This window comes from Oenanthe melanoleuca, chromosome Z, assembly GCF_029582105.1.
Source record: "Oenanthe melanoleuca isolate GR-GAL-2019-014 chromosome Z, OMel1.0, whole genome shotgun sequence".
Classification (NCBI taxonomy): Eukaryota; Metazoa; Chordata; class Aves; order Passeriformes; family Muscicapidae; genus Oenanthe; species Oenanthe melanoleuca.
In genome coordinates, this window is record NC_079362.1 from 11,895,944 (window position 1) to 11,913,912 (window position 17,969).

General features: G+C 37.8%; 1 protein-coding gene across 1 annotated transcript in view; it reads right to left on the minus strand.

The window, feature by feature from the left end:
• Window positions 1-4,158: 4,158 nt before the first annotated feature.
• The window catches only part of SMC5 (structural maintenance of chromosomes 5), a 37,295-nt gene continuing 23,484 nt past the window's right edge, over window positions 4,159-17,969 (minus strand). The window contains exons 16-24 of the mRNA XM_056513980.1: window positions 17,409-17,532; window positions 16,222-16,344; window positions 13,224-13,349; window positions 12,505-12,600; window positions 12,039-12,143; window positions 11,706-11,825; window positions 8,789-8,968; window positions 8,604-8,699; window positions 4,159-5,889 (exon numbers count right to left, since the gene is read on the minus strand). Of these exons, the coding sequence (XP_056369955.1) occupies window positions 5,743-5,889; window positions 8,604-8,699; window positions 8,789-8,968; window positions 11,706-11,825; window positions 12,039-12,143; window positions 12,505-12,600; window positions 13,224-13,349; window positions 16,222-16,344; window positions 17,409-17,532 (1,117 nt within the window). The 3' untranslated portion in view covers window positions 4,159-5,742. The remainder of the gene's footprint in view (window positions 5,890-8,603; window positions 8,700-8,788; window positions 8,969-11,705; window positions 11,826-12,038; window positions 12,144-12,504; window positions 12,601-13,223; window positions 13,350-16,221; window positions 16,345-17,408; window positions 17,533-17,969) is intronic.

Here is a 17,969-nt window from a genome sequence, read left to right on the forward strand (position 1 = left end):
CTGAGAGCAGAACTTCTAAAAGGTTGAAAGGGTTTCCTGTATTTTCATTTTTCTTCTCTGCCAAAGATAAAAGAAAGGGAACACACCACAAAATGTCTTAAAAGTCTAGTTAAATGCCTGGAGAGTTGTTCAGAAAGCTGCATATAAGGAAGGTTGGCTTTCTGAATCTGGCTGCTGAGTGACCTGGATAATTTTGATCTCCATAGGAGTCTGTAACAATGTTGTTCAGCACTCACTCTTCCAGGGCTAGAGTCTGCGAGCTTTCATTTATGCATCAGAGCTCTGTAACCACTACTACTTTCTCAATGACTTTTGCTTTGGAAAAAAGCAGGTTGAGCTCCTCACACTGCTCCACCACATCGGAAAAATTTCGTCAGCAGTAACTTAATGAAAATGCCCAATTGTCAGAACACTGTACTTACTCAAGTATTTTTTATGGGACTCCCTTAAAGCAGAGGAAGCTTTCCCAATGGCAAGAACTTTTCAGCTACCATGCTTTCACTGCCATACTCTCCTCAGCTGAGAACCTCTCTGACCCGTAAAACACCTACTCAAACACTTCCACAGGTATTGTGGAAATCTTACCATTTCAGAAAGAGAAGGTCCTGACTGCCACCAGTTCTAATCCTTAACAGACATTTATTTCTGTATGATTACACGCAGTATTTTTCTGGTTCATCCATGGCTTTTGGGGTGAGCTAGACTCCCTATTCCTTTCAGCTTGTATTTTTGAAATTGCTACAACTGTTGCTGTATTTTTACTGGCTTGTGACCTCCAACTGATAAACATCCTATCACTTTTCATATCAAACCCCATCAGTCTCTGTTTCATACTGTCTATTGCCTCTCAGACGTCATAATGCCTGTGTGTGTCCACAGTGAAATACAAGGTGCAAAGGAAATGAAATGTGTAAACCACAGCACAAGGAGAATCACTGAATACAAAAGGGCAGTTCACCATTACAAGATCCAAAAATGCCCTCTTGGAATTCAGAAGGGATGGAGAAAGAAACCAAAGAGCATAGACAGTATCAGAGCCCTTCCAACACTATGCTAAAAAGGTGAAAATCACAGAAAACCTTGGACTTCATCAATGGCTTTTTATTTATCTTCTGGCTAATGGGCAGGGCCCAGAAGGACAGCAGCAAAAGTTTCAGAAGACCCAGATGTGAGGTATATTAGTGCTTCCCAGAAGCACCACATAGAGGAATGTGAGTCTTCTGCTGTTAACAACTGCTTTGGTAGCCTTGAACAGTATTTCCAAGCAGAAAGCACATTTTGAGGGCCTATGGAAACCCATGGATAACTACTCTGCCAAAAAATAAAGGGAAAAAGCCACAGCTGTATTACTAGCCTGTGCAATGCTGGTGGCAAATCACTGACTCTGCTTTCCTGCATTGCATGTTGCTAGGCGTTATCTTGAAGCTAAACTACATTCAACACTTACATCTAATAAGTCATATTTCTTAGGGGTATCACTTTTAAACAAACACTTCAAGGGGGACAGCCTTACTGTAATTTTGTTCAAACTGAAATAAAGGATTGTCTCCAAAAGAAGCTACTGAAATGATTTTTCAGGAACATACTCATTTCTGACATACTGATGCTTAGGGACACTGGCAACTGTACCATTTAAAATATATTAGCACAAAGCAGCATATTTTATACAGCAAAGTGTATTTTAAATAATACAAAAACTCTTGACCAGGAAAGTGCTTCATGAATGGTGCAGTTCAGTTCAGAAGCAAACACAAAGCAGAATCAGATTCCTCAGCAGCTGGGGCCCAGAGAAAATTGTAAAATGTGGCTTTCCAACTGAACAGTCCTTCAAGCACCACTGCAGGAGGACGAAGGGAGGCCGGTACTCTTGGTAGTATCTGAAATGTCCCTTTGCACTCCTTGTACTGATCATCTGCTTTGGATTTACACAGTGTTTGCAATTCCTTAGGAAAACGAACAACAAAACCAACAAAACAAGTAAAAAAACCTGCAAAAAACCCCAAACCACCAAACTAACCAAACTAACAAAAATCCCCACAAAACTAAACCATCCAAAAAAACCTTTGTTGTCTATGAAAAACCTATTTCATGAACCAAACTGACGTAAACCTCTGTTAATGGATTGAGTTAAGGTCAAGCTGTGTAATGTTCACAGTCTACACCTTTGGTTATAAATTGGGAAGGGGGAATTGGACACCTTTCCCCTTTAAATTATGTGAACCATCCATGTTACATGTTACCTGTGCACTCTTCTGCTCTCTGCTCTTTTCCATGGCTCTTTGATATCTTCTGCCACCATCTTTTGAGTTATCATCCCTTCCCCATCTTGCTTCCTGCAAAATCAGCTTTGTTCACTACTATGCATGGTTCCTTATCCCTAAAGAAATGAAATCTGTCATTCCTTTCAAGCTAACTTGCCACGTTCTCATCACCACACTCTCCAAAGAGGTCAGTCTGTAAGCAGATGACTTGCTCTTCTATGAATACACATCAAGCCAAGATATTTGCCAAGATCTCATTTAGCTCCGGGTGCAAAAATGACAGATGTAATATCACGTTTTGAGACCAACACACAGTCCTGTTGTGGGCTAATCCTGGGCAGCACAGGGTCACACAGCCCAGCCCTGTGGGATGGGTCAGAGAATCAGAACGGCAAAAGTGAGAAAACTGGGTTGAGATAAAAACAGTTTAAGTTGGAAAGCAAAAGCTGTGTGCACAAGCAAGGCAAAACAAGGAAGTCATCCATTATTTCCCATCAAGCGGCAGGCGTTCAGCTATTCCTCCAGAAAACCAGGGCTTCACCACACATAGCTGTTATTGCAGAGGATGTACCTCCAAACATCCCTTCTTCTTCCCATAGCTTTCACTGCTGAGGACAATGTCATACAGCATGACATAGCCCTCTGGTGAGTTGTCTCACCTATGTCCCCTCCCAGGTTCTTGTAAACTTCTTGTGCTAGCAGGCAGTGTGAGAAACAGAAAAGGCATCAATGCAGTGCAAAGCACCGCCCAGCAGTAGCAAAAACACCTCGATGTAACCAACAGCATTGTGGTTACAAACCCAAAACATAACCCAACACAAACCTCCATAAAGAAAATTATCCCAGCCAAAACCAGTACAACTATCAAAAAACCCCATTGGCCTAGTGGGGGTAACAGATGAACAGATAGAAGACTGGACAGCTGGGGAATTCCCTCCAAGAGTAATGGGGAACAGATTAGTGGAGAAAAGCTGGAGGAATTTGGTGAAAGAATAAACATGGGAATCGGTGTCAGAGGATTACACCTCTTGGAAAGAGCTGAGCCACAGGAGATGTTGGTAGGTAGGCTGCCATAGTGCTGCTTATCACCTGTTACTTCTGCCTCTACTGTTGCTAGTGGCCCTTATATTTCCATGCTTTCTCTGATGGCTTTCCACACTGCTACAGTCAAGCCTGTAAAGCTTTCAGTGGCTAAAAATGTCTGCCTTCCGCACTTACTCCCTACTAATTCAGCTTTGTCAATGGCTGAAATTTGCACCAAAATAAAATGAGGTTATAACTACTAGATCAGCCCCTGCTACAAAAAATTGCCCTTCACCCCAGCTGTTGGAATATGTAAAGGACACTGGAGCAATGAGCCTCATAGAATGGTTTTTGGCAAGCCTAATCTGGGTACAGTAACATAGAAACAGTCATGTGATTTTCAGATGTTTAGGCATAAATAGGTGAAGAATTTTTCTTGGAGCAGAGGAGGATTTAAATCCCTTCCACATATCCTTTCTCTCACAAATTATAATGTACTGAATCGTGGTTTTATTCTTAATTAACAAGGTATGGAGAAAAAAATGCTTCCAGAAGAAAAAGTTCTAGGATAAGTAATTTTGGACACTGTGTTATAGTGAGTCAGAAGTGAAGAAAGTCATTCTGGCTCTGTTATTTACAGAGAAGCTAGAGTGCCAAGGTTCCCCCTCCCCTGCTTCCCCATGATGTAGCTCTTCTGTCAGACACCTCCCATCAGACACTGTGCCAACCTGTCCTGGTTTAGGAATGGTAGGTACTCCCCAGCTCTTGCCCCCACAAGACTCTCCAAAACCAGACACTGCTCTCCTGCTCCATTTTCCCCTCCCCTTGCAGTGTGCTGGAAAGGAAAACTGGAGGCACAAAAGGCAAACATCACTGCCCAAGAGAGACAAGAACTATTTATTGAGAACAGCAATGAGATACAAAAACTAACAGTAACAGCAACAACGACGGAGGGTAAAGGAAAATAAACCATTCACATGGAGAAACTCCCCAAAATAGACAATTTTGAAGAATACTTTTAAAACCAAGATCTTTCAATACAGGGCACAGATAGATAGGTCTGTAGCCTCAATTATGTCAAAGATACTCTGCTAACTGAATTAACTCTGGATCACAGCCTGAGTTTCCACACTTTCATATCTTTTGCTCAGTACTTGTGTTGGGACACTAATCATAGGAATTATTCTAGCAACTCATTTCACAGTCAGACAATTCCATTGAGTAACAGTGGACTGCAGTAACAAGAATGTGTGGTTTTCCACTGTACTTTGGGCTTATCTATCTATTCAAAGGAACAATTACAATACTTACCCTTTAATACCTAAAACCTTCTAGATTCCAGCCCATATCTTGTGGTGGGTTATTTTATTTTGAGTATGTGAATATTAAAGTCTGGCATACAAGTTTCACTAGCAAAGTTCATTGCCAGAATGCTGTTAAGAAAAACATCCACCCAGAAAAGACATCAAAATGCTGAATTTTACTTACTTAATATTTAACTTAATAATCAGGACTTCATTTTAGGTGTTGAACATTCTGTTGTAACCTGCATTTCCAAATGCTTAACAATTATAGCCAACACTCTATTCAAAATTTTTACGGTTTTCTGTTGACTGTACAATCACTCCAATACACCTGACCCCTTGTAAAATCCTCCTGGGTTTAACTTACATGTCAAATCTGCATCACTATATTCTATATGACCAAAAATGTATCAAGTTTTACTTAGAAAAACAAACACACAAGAAATTATATATTGCTTAGTTTTCCTTCTGCTACCTCACTGTTTCAGGAAGACCTGGAATTCTGTTAGTCTCCTTGCTAAGAGACTTGCTAGAAACACCTTATCCTTCAAACATTACAAAATGAAATGTTACTATATTTATTTAATAATTTTGAGAGAAAGTATCTACTCAACAATAACATATTCACAGAATCATATTATTTATATTAATTTCAGGTTTATTTTTACAAAACAAACCATTACAAACTATTATTTTTCTACAGATCATCTGAATTAGTATTTAAAAATTTCATTTCAATGGGGAAATGGGCTAATATCCGTATCTGTGGATATTATTTACCAAAAGCAAATTCCAATTTTTGGAAAAAAACCCCAACCTCTAAAAAACAACAGTCACAGAATAAGTCCAGGATAACCTAGAAAAATTACCTGCACTTCTGATGCTGCATTAACTGACAGAATAGAAAAAAAAAAATTATTTAAACCTACTATTGAGAAAAGTAGGTTACTTGCAGAAAGTGACCATCATGAAAGACTTGAAAAAGAAAATCATGCATTTCAAATCTGCCAAACATTTGTGTAAGTTTTGAAGAACCAAAATTCTCAATTATCAATTCTTTGAGAGTTTTCCTCTTGGACAATTTCTCAATTCTTGAAAGCCGTTTGTTTCAAGAAAGATATATAAAATATTTCTGTAGAACTATGGATCTATAGCTATATACCATATTCAGTCATCCTTGAAAGCCGCCGTTGCCGTTTCCTGAAGCGCTTCGTGTTCCATTTGAACGTGTCCAGCATAAAAGGTCCATTGTAGACAAACAGCACAGTCATCTTGTCGTTGTAAGTGAGATTCTGCAGGAGCTGGTGAAAAATACAGAAACTGAAGTCAGAATAGCTACATGTTCCCCATTATCTAAAAAAGCTGAATAAGATGTACAAAAAACCTTAGATCTCACAAATATCACTATACTAGGATTATAGCCTGACAAATGAAGTGTGTTTGTTCCTAGAAACCCCCTCAAAGGGACTCATTCTTCAGCCAATTTCCATGCATCCCTATTCTTATCAGAAGAAAATCTTCGTGTCTAATCTGTACCTTCTTGCTGCCATCAATCTCACTGCTTTTTTTCTGTATCCAGAGAATAACTCCACTCCTCTGTGGACACAGAATAATGTTTTTCCCTTTTTTCCCCATGGCAGGACCGGAGATAGTAATTGTACCCAAGCAAATCTATGTCTCTTTTTAGCCTTGTGCTCCTCTGAGCTAAGCAGTTTCCATTAGTGGAAACTCAGAACAATCAAAATTACTTAGAAGTTGCACTGCTACCTTCTGGAGTAATTCCAGCCCCTGCACTACTTTTCTGAAGTGTACCAGCTGAAGTTGGATAATCCAAATCTTCCCAAACATAAGCCAGGCAGAGAGATGTCATGTAAACTGTAGATTACAAGCAGTGCTCAGGATGGCCTTGAACAATTTACCTGCAACTGATGCTCAACTTGTCACTTCCCTCTCCCCAGTCATTTAGGTACTTATGACTTACATCAGATGCTGTTGTTGATTTTTCCCACTTAATACCAAATTTTATGTTTTTCTGTACTCAAATGAGTCCTGTTTCCATTAAGAGTTACCTAACCTAAGATTATTTAGAATTCCAATCTTTCTTTACAGCAAAAAAAAGATTACCTCCCAACAAGGTGATTCTCTATGTCTAATAAATGTAATCTGTTTCCCCCCAGATTTGTATTAAAATATTAATTTTCAAAACTACTTCTAATATTCAGTTCATCTACTCATTATGACAGTGAATCACAACTACTCAAAATACAATATTCCTAAACAACTTTACTGCATATTAATTTATACCCGTTCCCCTCTGCAGGTTGCTTAAAAAACACAGTCGGGGAGGTGTCAACATACTGAAAAAAAGGGTAGCAGTTTTTCCTATATCCACTGGTACACACATGGAACTTGGCTTAGTATGACAAATTGTTACACCTTCTGGTAGGTGATTACACACTTGCTTTCTAATAAGTGGTGACACAGCACAGGCTCAGGAACTGCAGGTAAGCCATGAACAGCAGTCTGGCCTTCTCAGCCTCCTTTGTGCAGCCTTTTAATTATCCTTTAATGCAGTCCACACAAACACTCAAACAACTAAACCTTTACATAACATACTTTCTCATTAATTTTTCTTGTCATTATAACTTGCCATATCACCTGCTTGTGGAGGGAAAAGGGAAGGAGACACAAAGAATGTCCTCAGCCACCTCTTCATAACACTGTCTTTTGTTGCTGAATAGTGCTGCCACATAGTCCTTGAGTTTCCTCTTATCATGTTGTTGACTTTTTTTGCTTCTTTAAAGTTCTGATATTTTTAAATTCTGATTTTTCATTTTTATTTTGATCTTTCTGGTTAGCTCTGCATATGCAATTTTTCCCTGTCTCTATTCTTAGTAATCTTACAACAGACTCAACTTTTACAACCGACTCTGGACCCCAGACAGCAATTTTCTACAACTCCTTAAATTTGGGAAGCATTAGAGTTAGTCGAGCTATATCTATCTTTCAAATCAAAATCATTCTGTTCTTTCTCTTAGTAGGAGAGCACATGGAAAATCTGATTTGATAAGGAGAGGAATCGCAAGACGACAAAAGGGAATAGATGGAACATCAAAGAAGTAATGTGGTCAGGAAATGACCAAACTGCATGGAGGTAAGCATAAAGGAACAACAAGCACTACATTCCACCCCCTTCCAGTAAGGTAGCTATGAGGTAGCTTTACAGAGACCCATCATTTGCTACTAACTGAAAAAACAGGACATACCAGCCAGATTTTCTAAAATACAGTGTATAACAGGATACAGAAGCACTATCTTAATAAAAAACAGAGCACTGCTGACTGCTTGTCTCCCTGATGTACAAGTAACCTTTACTGCTGCAATTTGTCTTGGATCAAACTGAATGTAACATTAGTCTCTGTTAATGGTACAGATGAACAGCCACCCTATTACCGCTTTCAAGCCTTGGTATTGCATAGTAAGTCAACTACCTTTTTCTAAATTTTGACCAAAGAGTACAATTAAACTGGTCACTCTCAGAGCATAGATCTCATGCTTTCTGAGCCTCTAGTCTCCGATTAATACAGGAAAACTAATCAAGTAATCATATAGGACTCTTCTAGTTCTTCCTATGTCAGCAGCACTACCCTGCTCCTCCTCCAGTATCATCATCTGACTTGTCTGGCTGTCTGAAAGTGGGTCTCTGCTACAGTATGAATTCTGTGTCAGATAGAGGCATTACTTTTTACAGCCTTTTCCATGGTAACTCTGTCTACTGGTGCTTAACACATGATACTTCCAGTGAGGCCACAACTCAGAATGGGTTTCTGAGGAGATGAGCCTTGGTCTAAGCTGTCTGAACTCCTGCTTGACTGTCCTTAAAATGGACAAATCCTCTCTTTAATCCAAAGTTCTTAGGTAAACCAGAGGCAGGTTATACAGTGTTTATTGGTGTATTATCACACAAAAGCCAATTCTCCTACACTTTAAACTTATTTCATTGTCTGCCACACACCTTTGGTGTAATGAGGAAGTACTGAGATGTCCTTTTTTTACAAGCAGTTTCCACAACCATTTCAAAAACTCTTCTCTCATTCATTGGATCCATTCCCTGAAAAGAAAAAAAAAAAAGTCTGTTCTCTCCACTACGTCATAAGCACCTGTATATAGAAAATGCAATACCACACTATTGATTCTCACCTGATTTATTTCATCAACAACTCTGAAAGGACATCTGTTGAGTTCTTGCAGAGCCATCAGGTATAACATAGTGGAAACAGTTTTCTCACCTCCGCTTTGATGATATGGAGTCAATTCATGAAGTTCACTGCTATTGTGGAATTTGACTCTAATACGAATTCCATACTTCTCATACTCCTCCTGTGAAAAGCCAATACCTTTTAAACTCATTTTCTTTGTCTTTTAGCTTATTTTATGATGACATGCAAGTTACAGGACGTTTATACAAATGTACAAGGGTCTACCAACTACTAAGATTCAACTCAAAATCAATATATTAATTCTGGTTCATCTATATATATTACTTCTGTTTCATCTGTTTTCCTTCACGCTTGTCTACTTTTGATGGAGAATTTCCAATACCATTCCCTTTCCATGACTATGGTTTGCTAATTCCTGTTGAGAAAGGCTTCACATGCTGTAAGAACAACAACAGGAAAATAAAAATCTTGGATAGAAAAAGAAGAAAGCAATGCCCTTATAAATGCCATTAATCAGAAAAAAAAAATGTCTTAGGATACTACCAATTTGAACAGTGGAGTAATGGTAGTGTGTGTAGGTTGAGTACCAATCTGAACCTCTTCAAGTGCAAGAGCTCAAAATCCATCAGGACAGACATTTCCTTTTCATACTTCAACAGGAAAAACCACACACATGGATTCCAACTCTGGCTTTTCTTTAACAGGAAAATGAAACTTGTCAGCAGCCTCAGCCAATGTTGCAAAGTATAAGGATAACACTTGTGGTTCAAAAGAAGGACCATGCAACGAAATGGAATCATGCTTAAGATGAAAAAGAGATCATCAGAGTACTCTCTGTTAATCCTGAAGTTGTGTTCAGTGGCCACAGAGTTCACTTGGTTGGTTAGAGCAAGATGCTAACAAAACTAAAGTTGTGGGCTCAATCCCTGCATGGGCCACTTACTTAAGAACTGGACTTGATGATCCTTGCAAGTTGGTCCAACTTATCTGTGATTCTTTGAGTTGCTCTGATCACAACTTTATATAAGGAGAAATGAAACCCAGAATCTAAGGTCTCCAAGCCCACTGTAATTTCAGATGCATTGGCAAAACTAAGTTTGAAAAAGTTAACAAGATACAGGCTAGCAAAACCAAATACAGAAGATACACAGCCATTATGGCATCTGTCAGACCTTGACTACTGCCACACTATTTTGAATGCCAGTTCATATAACCAAAAGATGTTCCAAAAACTGACAAAAATTATGCTCAAAACACCTTGTGGTGAATAATCAATGAATGTGAGGGTTATCACGGCTAGCAGTATGAATTCTGGCTACTAAGTGTTACCAAGGAAACCATTCACAGAGACTTCTGCTAGGATGTTAAGGAATAATCTAGTGAAGCGTTTCACAGAGTAACACAGAAACACTTAGGCTGGAAAAGGCCTCTGAGATCAGAGCTCAACCTATCACCGAACTCCCACGTGGCAAACAGACCATGGCACCGAGTCCTCTATCCAGTTATTCCTTAAACACCTCCAGGAGTAGTGACTCCATCATCTCCCTCTTCAGTTCATTCCATATTTAATCACCCTTTCTGTAAAGAAGTTCCTCCTAATGTCCAGTTCCTCCCATTATCCAATTGTGACAGCAGGTAAAGACACCAAGGACATCCAGAGATCTGAAAATTCCTAAAAAGCAGACTAACAGAGGCTTGAATTTCAATGTTACAGAAGTGTTTCTAACAAAAAGTAATTCTACCTCAAGAGTCTCTCTCTCCGTATCTACAGGTGAGGCAAAAGATTCTCCTACAGAGAACCAGATGGTATACAAACTTGAGAATAGATTATCCACCCTTCTAGACTGTAGCCAATGATCCATTGAGGAAATGGCACAGTACTGCTAGCTAATCTCTTATAACAATTTGTGATCTCTTCGCTCTAGAAAAGCGAGACCATCCAAAAAAGAGATTCAGAAAGGTACTCCACAGCTTTTGCTTTTAAACTGCTTTACTGTTCCTTCTGTGTTCTCCCCAACATATTTTTATCTAAAAGACAGTTTTTGTGTAATATAGATCTGTCCAGGCAATTATCAAAATTCTTGAGAAGTCTGTTTTAATGTTCTGCTGTTCCATATTATTAGTCTCCGGGTAAACAGTTTCATGCAGTTCATATAAAGAGCCTTACCAGTCACTCTTCTGCCCTGAGTAATAACTGCCACTGCTATTTTAAGAAAAGCTGCTTGAGTAATTTACAACAGCAAAAAAAGCCATAAAAAAATTATTGTGTTAATTTTCACTATTGTGTAGTCTATATGTAAACATATGCAAGTCTTGACATCATCATTTCAGTGATCAATTTAAAACAAAATACCAAATTTCCTTCTTCTGCCCATTGCACTGAATATTTCTCCCCAAGTTCTACTGATGTTTTAAACTCTTCACCAGAGGTAAACCCTACCTAAAAAGGTTACTGAGAAAGTAACGGGATGGACCCAATGATGCCTGCTTTCAGGACAGACAAAATGCCCCCAGATTCCAGTTGAAACTATATGTAGAACCAATTCAACACAAACACTTAATTCTAGAAGACTTACATGATAGGAGAGAACAAAAATTAGCTGAAAATGCAGAATTAAATAATGAGTTTCAAAAATCTGAGTAAGAGCTAAGTAAATACAATGTTTTTAACGAAGCTCTGTAAGTTGCAGGCCTATTCCAAAAGTCAGGAGGTGAAGTCATCTCGATAAAGACTCACTTGCCTTCAATTAGACTGATAAGTCAGTTCTAGCACACCAAACCTTCAGTGTTTTTTAAGAAGAACATATCCACACGACAACTTGTTATTTTTCTCTAGCAATATATGACCAAAACATTATGCAAGAAAATATGAATGTTATACGAAAAATTAATCATACCTCATTCTCCATGTAAAGATCAACTTCACCAACACACTGCATAGAACTAAAGAACTTACTGAACTTTTCATTAATTTGTGCGATCATCTCTTGCAAGAGGTTTAGCCACTTTTCTTTGACCTAAAAGTAGACATATCCATGTAAAATCAATTTAAGAACTGAATTTTCCCTTGGAGACAGCATTTACATTGAAAAAACATCATAATTAGAGAATTTAACATCTCAGTTTACACTCAAAAGAATCTGAAATGTTACTGTTTATTTCTGTACATACATTCCTACAATGAGGTAGAATTATAATAATGATACAGAAGTGATAACTTGAGCTATTACCTGTGAAATGTTTTGCTTATAGTTATTCAACTCATTTTTCTTTCCCTCTAGATATTCTGTCAACTGCTGTATTTCTTGTGTTTGCTTATTGTATTCTTCAACAACCTGCCAGAACAAAAAACAAGCAGTCAGCAGAATACTTGCTAATTCTAACCCTGACTGTAAAAAAAACCATACTGCACAAATACTGTTCAAACACAATTACACAGACTACTGCACTGCACACTAAACAAGACAGATTTCTAGCTTTAAGGCAAGGAAATAGTAAAGCTTTGTTTCTCTCAGATTATTGCAACTTTTTTCTTTAAAAGCACACTTTTTTAAGAACCTACTTGAAATCTGAGTAGATGCAGAATCTGACATTTACAGCACATTGTTCCTACTGTCTAGCTTATTATACCAAGAGAGCACAGAGTGGGAAACAAGCACAATGTGGGTGGAGGGGGAGGGAAAGCAGTGAACATACCGAAGAACTGAGGCCTGTGAAACAGGAAGCCCTGGTTTTCTCTTCATTCAGAAGAGCATCAATTTCCTCCAATGTGTTTGGAAGAGTCTGAAAAGCCTGCAAGACAAAGGATTGCACATGTTACAAAGCAACACTAATGAAGGACTCAATTTTCTTAAGAAAAAAACTGGATCAATCGTAAACTATATTGTTACTTTTAATCAGGGTGTCACTCAAAATTTAATATAGAAGATTCCCTCACTAACTATTTTGGACAGAGAAAGAAGGTTGGAAGTGCTGTTACATAATTAAGATACATAATTAGTTGCTACTCAGAGATTCAGTGTAAGACATGGATTACGCTAAAGAAGGCACAAAAATTATTACTTCTAAGATGAATACTTCTAAGAGACTGACAGGGTCCAGACCTCAGTTCTTTAGTGTTGCTCCATTAGAGCAGGAAGGTGGAAAAACATGGCCTCTATTTATTTCTGTGAACGCAAGACTGTGGATTTCAATTGAAATCGCAGGTCTAATTTTCTCTTCCTTGTGTACAAAACAAAGTTGTAATCGAAGGCTATCTCAGTACTATTTTAAAGGTGGTATAAAAGGTTAATGACAGGAACAAAAGTACACATAATCCTTTACTTGGACCTTTTCTAATAAAAAAAATACACAATATTCTTTGCAGGAGAAGCTGGAAATTCAAGAGGTATGTGCAAATTTCTTTATATACATACAACTTGAAATTCTTCTGGAAAATCTTGACCTGGACCAAATCTGCAGACATGTCGAGCTTGTTTCAACAATTCTATGCACTTATCATAAAGAAGTCGCTTCTTATTATCCAGTTCATGAAAACGTTGCTGTTAAAAACATTAGAAAGAAAAAAGATAAAAGATACTTTAAAAAAAACACCATTTAAAAATATTATTGTGAATTTGCAGAGGTAACACTAGCACACTAGCAACAAGCCACATCTGAAGCAGAAAAAGTAGATTAAACCAGCCTATTAAAATATAAAAAAAATTTGCTTCAATGAACAGAACTCATTTTACCACTCTGCTCATCAAGTCAACAGATGCCAAGGTAAACTGATCAAAAGCAATTTCTTTGGACATTGTTAAATTTATTGTCTCTCAGCTTAACAAGTGAAGTAGATTCAAGAGTTATCTTCCCAAGTTTTACTGTTGTGTACCTCAGCTAAATATAGGAGCCCTCCAGTGGTGAAAAAAATTAAATCATACAGTTAGAGAAATGCTTGTTCCAGAGTTTTAATACAGTACACATACATTGATAGTAACTCTCATTACTTTCTGTAACTGATCTTTACTTAATAAACACAACTGAAGTAGTAGTAACTAGTATGATCATTAGTGACATCTCACACTCACAAGACTCAGGACTGCTGTTCTCAGCAGGTACCAACTTAAAAAAACCTGCTCTTCTCTCCCTCTCCACCAAGCACTACAAAATACATCTCTGCATTACAGATAAGCATTTCACAATCTCCACACACACAGTGTAAAAATATTTCTCTACACTGCGTTGGTGTTTTCAGAAAGGTTGGAAAATTTTTAGAAGAGGCCATTTTTAGACCACCCCTTCTACTTCACGAAGTCTATTGTAAAGGAGGGAAATGTCGCATCAGTTGCAAGGACTGTTGCAAGAGCTATACAGATAGAATAGTAAAGGAAGGATGTCCCTCCTTTTCTTTACAGCCAAGATCTCAAGCTGTACTGAATTAGCATAAATACAACGTACAGCACAATAGTTACGTCCCACTGGATATCTGCATATGGCCTGTAATAGTATTTTGGATCCCACAAATACAACAAAGTCAACTGGCTTAATCTGAAATACTTTGACACTATTATAAAGATAAAAAGAGAAGCACCCATACTTTTTTTTTCTACAAGAAGTATAGATTTTACGTGTTTGATCATTTCCAGAGCCCAAATCAATTCTGAATCATCTGAAGTGGGGAATCTCAATTGTATACAAAGCTCCCACTTGAAGGGGAGCTCTGCAGAGTTGCATGAAGAAAGATTTCAAGTTGATCTGTAGGCACTTTAAATCAGAAGCAGATTCAATACTGAATATGCCTGGTCCAAGCTAAGGTAAGTAAAATTCTTCAGTGAAGAGGAAATACATATTTGGCAGGAGAAACTTCAGTATATGACAGAAAAACTAATAACAATAACACTAACAAAAAACCAATAATAATTAACAAATAAGCAAGAGATATTTGATGTTACTAGGAAAGCACATACTAGAATAAATGCACTGACTGTTCAACAAGTTTCAATTTTCACTCAACTTTGCCAATTTACTGTCAAAGCCGCCAAGAAAAATAAAATTTAGACAAATACAGAAAAACCCACACAAGTTTTGTTTCCTGATTTCCTCTATATATTAAAAAGTATGTGGCAATGTTAACATTTCTGTTGGTTTCCTGAGAGGGCCTCAATGGGACTCCATTTGACTCACAGACACCTTTTACTAGAATATTACAAACCACAAATCCTGTCTACTGATCTTACCAGACATCTTATGACGTACCAGCCCAAGCTACTCCCTAAACGATGAATATGTGTGCAGAGAAACATTAAAGTAACAACACACACTACTGACATGAGGTTCATGGCTTTGAAATACATTCTTACTCCTTACTGAGCTCCAGCAATTAGATTATTTTCACTGCACTTTGATAAACTGAGTAAAAGATGCATCATGTGTAAGAACTAGTGCAACAGTGGTTTTCTAAGGAACATGCTGGACTTGTCTCTGTGTTCAAGTTACTTTCTCCTCCTCTTAAAAATTTCTCCTCTGCCTAATTTTCCTCCAAGTGATGGTAACTGTAACTGGAGTGGCTTTCTAACTACATGCTAAGACCATTCTTTTTGGAAGTACCCATCCATGCAAAATAACTACCTCCACCTTCTCAAGCTGCTTTCCAATTTTTACTTTTATCTTAATGATCAAATTGAATTACTAGGCTACAGTTAACTGAACTCTTGCTAGACAAGGAAAAATTCGTAACTTACCGCCCTCTACATCGACAGTTTATTCCCCAGTGCACTAGAAGATTGTACTACTACACAAACACAAAAATTGACCTTTGCAGCAATCCACAAGCAATGGCAGCATCCTTTGCTTTTAGAAACGTGTACTTGCCGTGGAACTAACTCCTCAGACTTTTTACCTGAACAGAGCACAGCTTCCTAACACAATCTATCAAGAGAAGGACCATTCAGCCTCTTTTCTGTCCTCCAAGAAAGGCATTTAATTACAGTATGAAGAAATGAGCTGAAAGAAAGGTAAAATAGCTCCATAATGCTGCTGCACTTTCTGGTTCATCTTGAGCTGGTATTTCCCACATGGGTTGGAGCTTGTTTTACTGACAGACTCAGAAAAAAGTAATCCCTTGAGTAACACTGAAGTGAAATAAATGTTTACACACTTTTTATTACAATAAAAAGATCCAGGGTAAGATGACTGAGTGGCACATTTTGACAGAAGCTTAGCTGTCTTAATTGAGGATGGCAAAGCTACTATTCTGCTTTAAATTCGCAGGCTGAAGTCAAACTACAGAAATCAAGGCTAAATATTTAGCAGTACTAACACACACTTCTAAACAAAAACACAGAAGCATCCTTTTCAACACCATAAAGGCTTCCCAGTGAGATGTTTCCATAGTAGATACCCCAGTATCTACCCCCAAATATTGTTTGTTACCTGTGCAGCTCTTAGCTGTACGGTTCCTGCTTTGTACTCTAACTGCAGTCTGTTCTTCTTGGCAGTTGCTCTGGTCATCTGAAGACTCAAAGCTACTTTGACGACATTGAGTGGTATGATCTTCTACACATAGGAAAGCAGAGCAGGATTTTTTTTCACCAAACTGATATAATCATTACTTTAGAAACTACCCATCCTTTTAGTCATAACATGCATTCTCACACCATGTTCAGCTCATCAATACTGCTGCCAAATTCAAGACATATAGTCCTCATGTACTTTTAAGTATACATATATAATTTCAACCAAATATATATAAATACATATCTGTAGATACATATACAAACACACTTTGAACCCACAACTTTACATCAACCCTCCCTGCCCCCCATTTTCTTTCCCTTCACTATATGCCAACATGTGGATTTTGTTGGACATCATATGTCACAGATGGAAAAAGGTCAAGAAAAAGGTCAAAAAATAAACACAAAAGACATATGCATCTTGTAATGACAACACAGTTGACTGACAAGATGTACAGCAACTCCTACATCTGGTGTCTAAACAAGTCTGTGTTTGGGAAGTTAAGTAACAGACTTTAGTGATCACTATAATCTGGCTCGACAACATTAAGATGTTTGCTTTTTTTTCCAAATAGGACAGCCTCAGGAACAGTCCAGAGGCTTCAAAACCATCAACAGACTGTTTACTGTCTAAAGAGTAGCTACAATTACACGCCATTGAAAGCGACTGTTTGCCAAGTTATTTATGATCAGCATATAAATACAAATGAATCCTCTCCCTTAATAAAAGGGAGAGTAAAGTTTCAACTGTAGACCTAGAGGACCTGCAAAATAAAATTCTTAGAGTGATAGCATCTGACCAGAATGTTGAGCCAAGGTCTGAGATCTTCGCTATTTGTCATTTCAACACAAAGTTTCTACAGTTTTAAATTGGACACGGGAAAGTTAATTTGTTTCCAATTCTCTCAAGTGATTTTAAAGTAATTATCAGAAATACAAACTGAAAAAAAAAAGTGAGATGAAAAATGGAAAAAAGTCACGATTATTTGATAATTAAGAAAGCTAGCTTGAAAACATTGGCAATAACAAATACTGTATGCCTCTTACTTAAATTACAAGAATTGGACTTTTCATAAAAGTGGAACACAAACCAAAAATACATACCTTCGCGAGATGCATCAATTCAGTAACAAGTTCTGATTTCTGTTCATTTATTTCTTTGATCTTTACATTTGTCAGCTGATATTCCTCCTGTAGATCAATAGCATCCTGTTCCAACTGTCTTAAACTATGGGAGGAATCAGTATTTGATTAATGTGATTAAAAATAAATGTTACTAAAAATACAAAAATTCTTAATGACAATTCCAGGGGTATAATGGAGAAGGTGATCATGAAGACTCGTCAAGCATGTACGAAAGGCATGTAACTGTAAAACAATGAGGTGACAGGAGACCAAGCGGTTGTCACTTATGTCACTTCTAGCTTTCTGTCAGGGTACCTGACAAAAGCTTACATACACAAGAGCGACAACAGCTGGCAGAAGCCCAAATAATACCCTACATCTTGGCTACACCCTGGCCCATCACAGGAGCAATCAGTCCAAGAAATGCCCATCTCCACAAGCCCACAGAAGCAGATGGGAATGCAAATTCAGCACTCAGGGAAAGGAACACCTTGTCCCTTTAGTAAATTAGTAATTTAGTATTTAGTAAATTAGTAATTT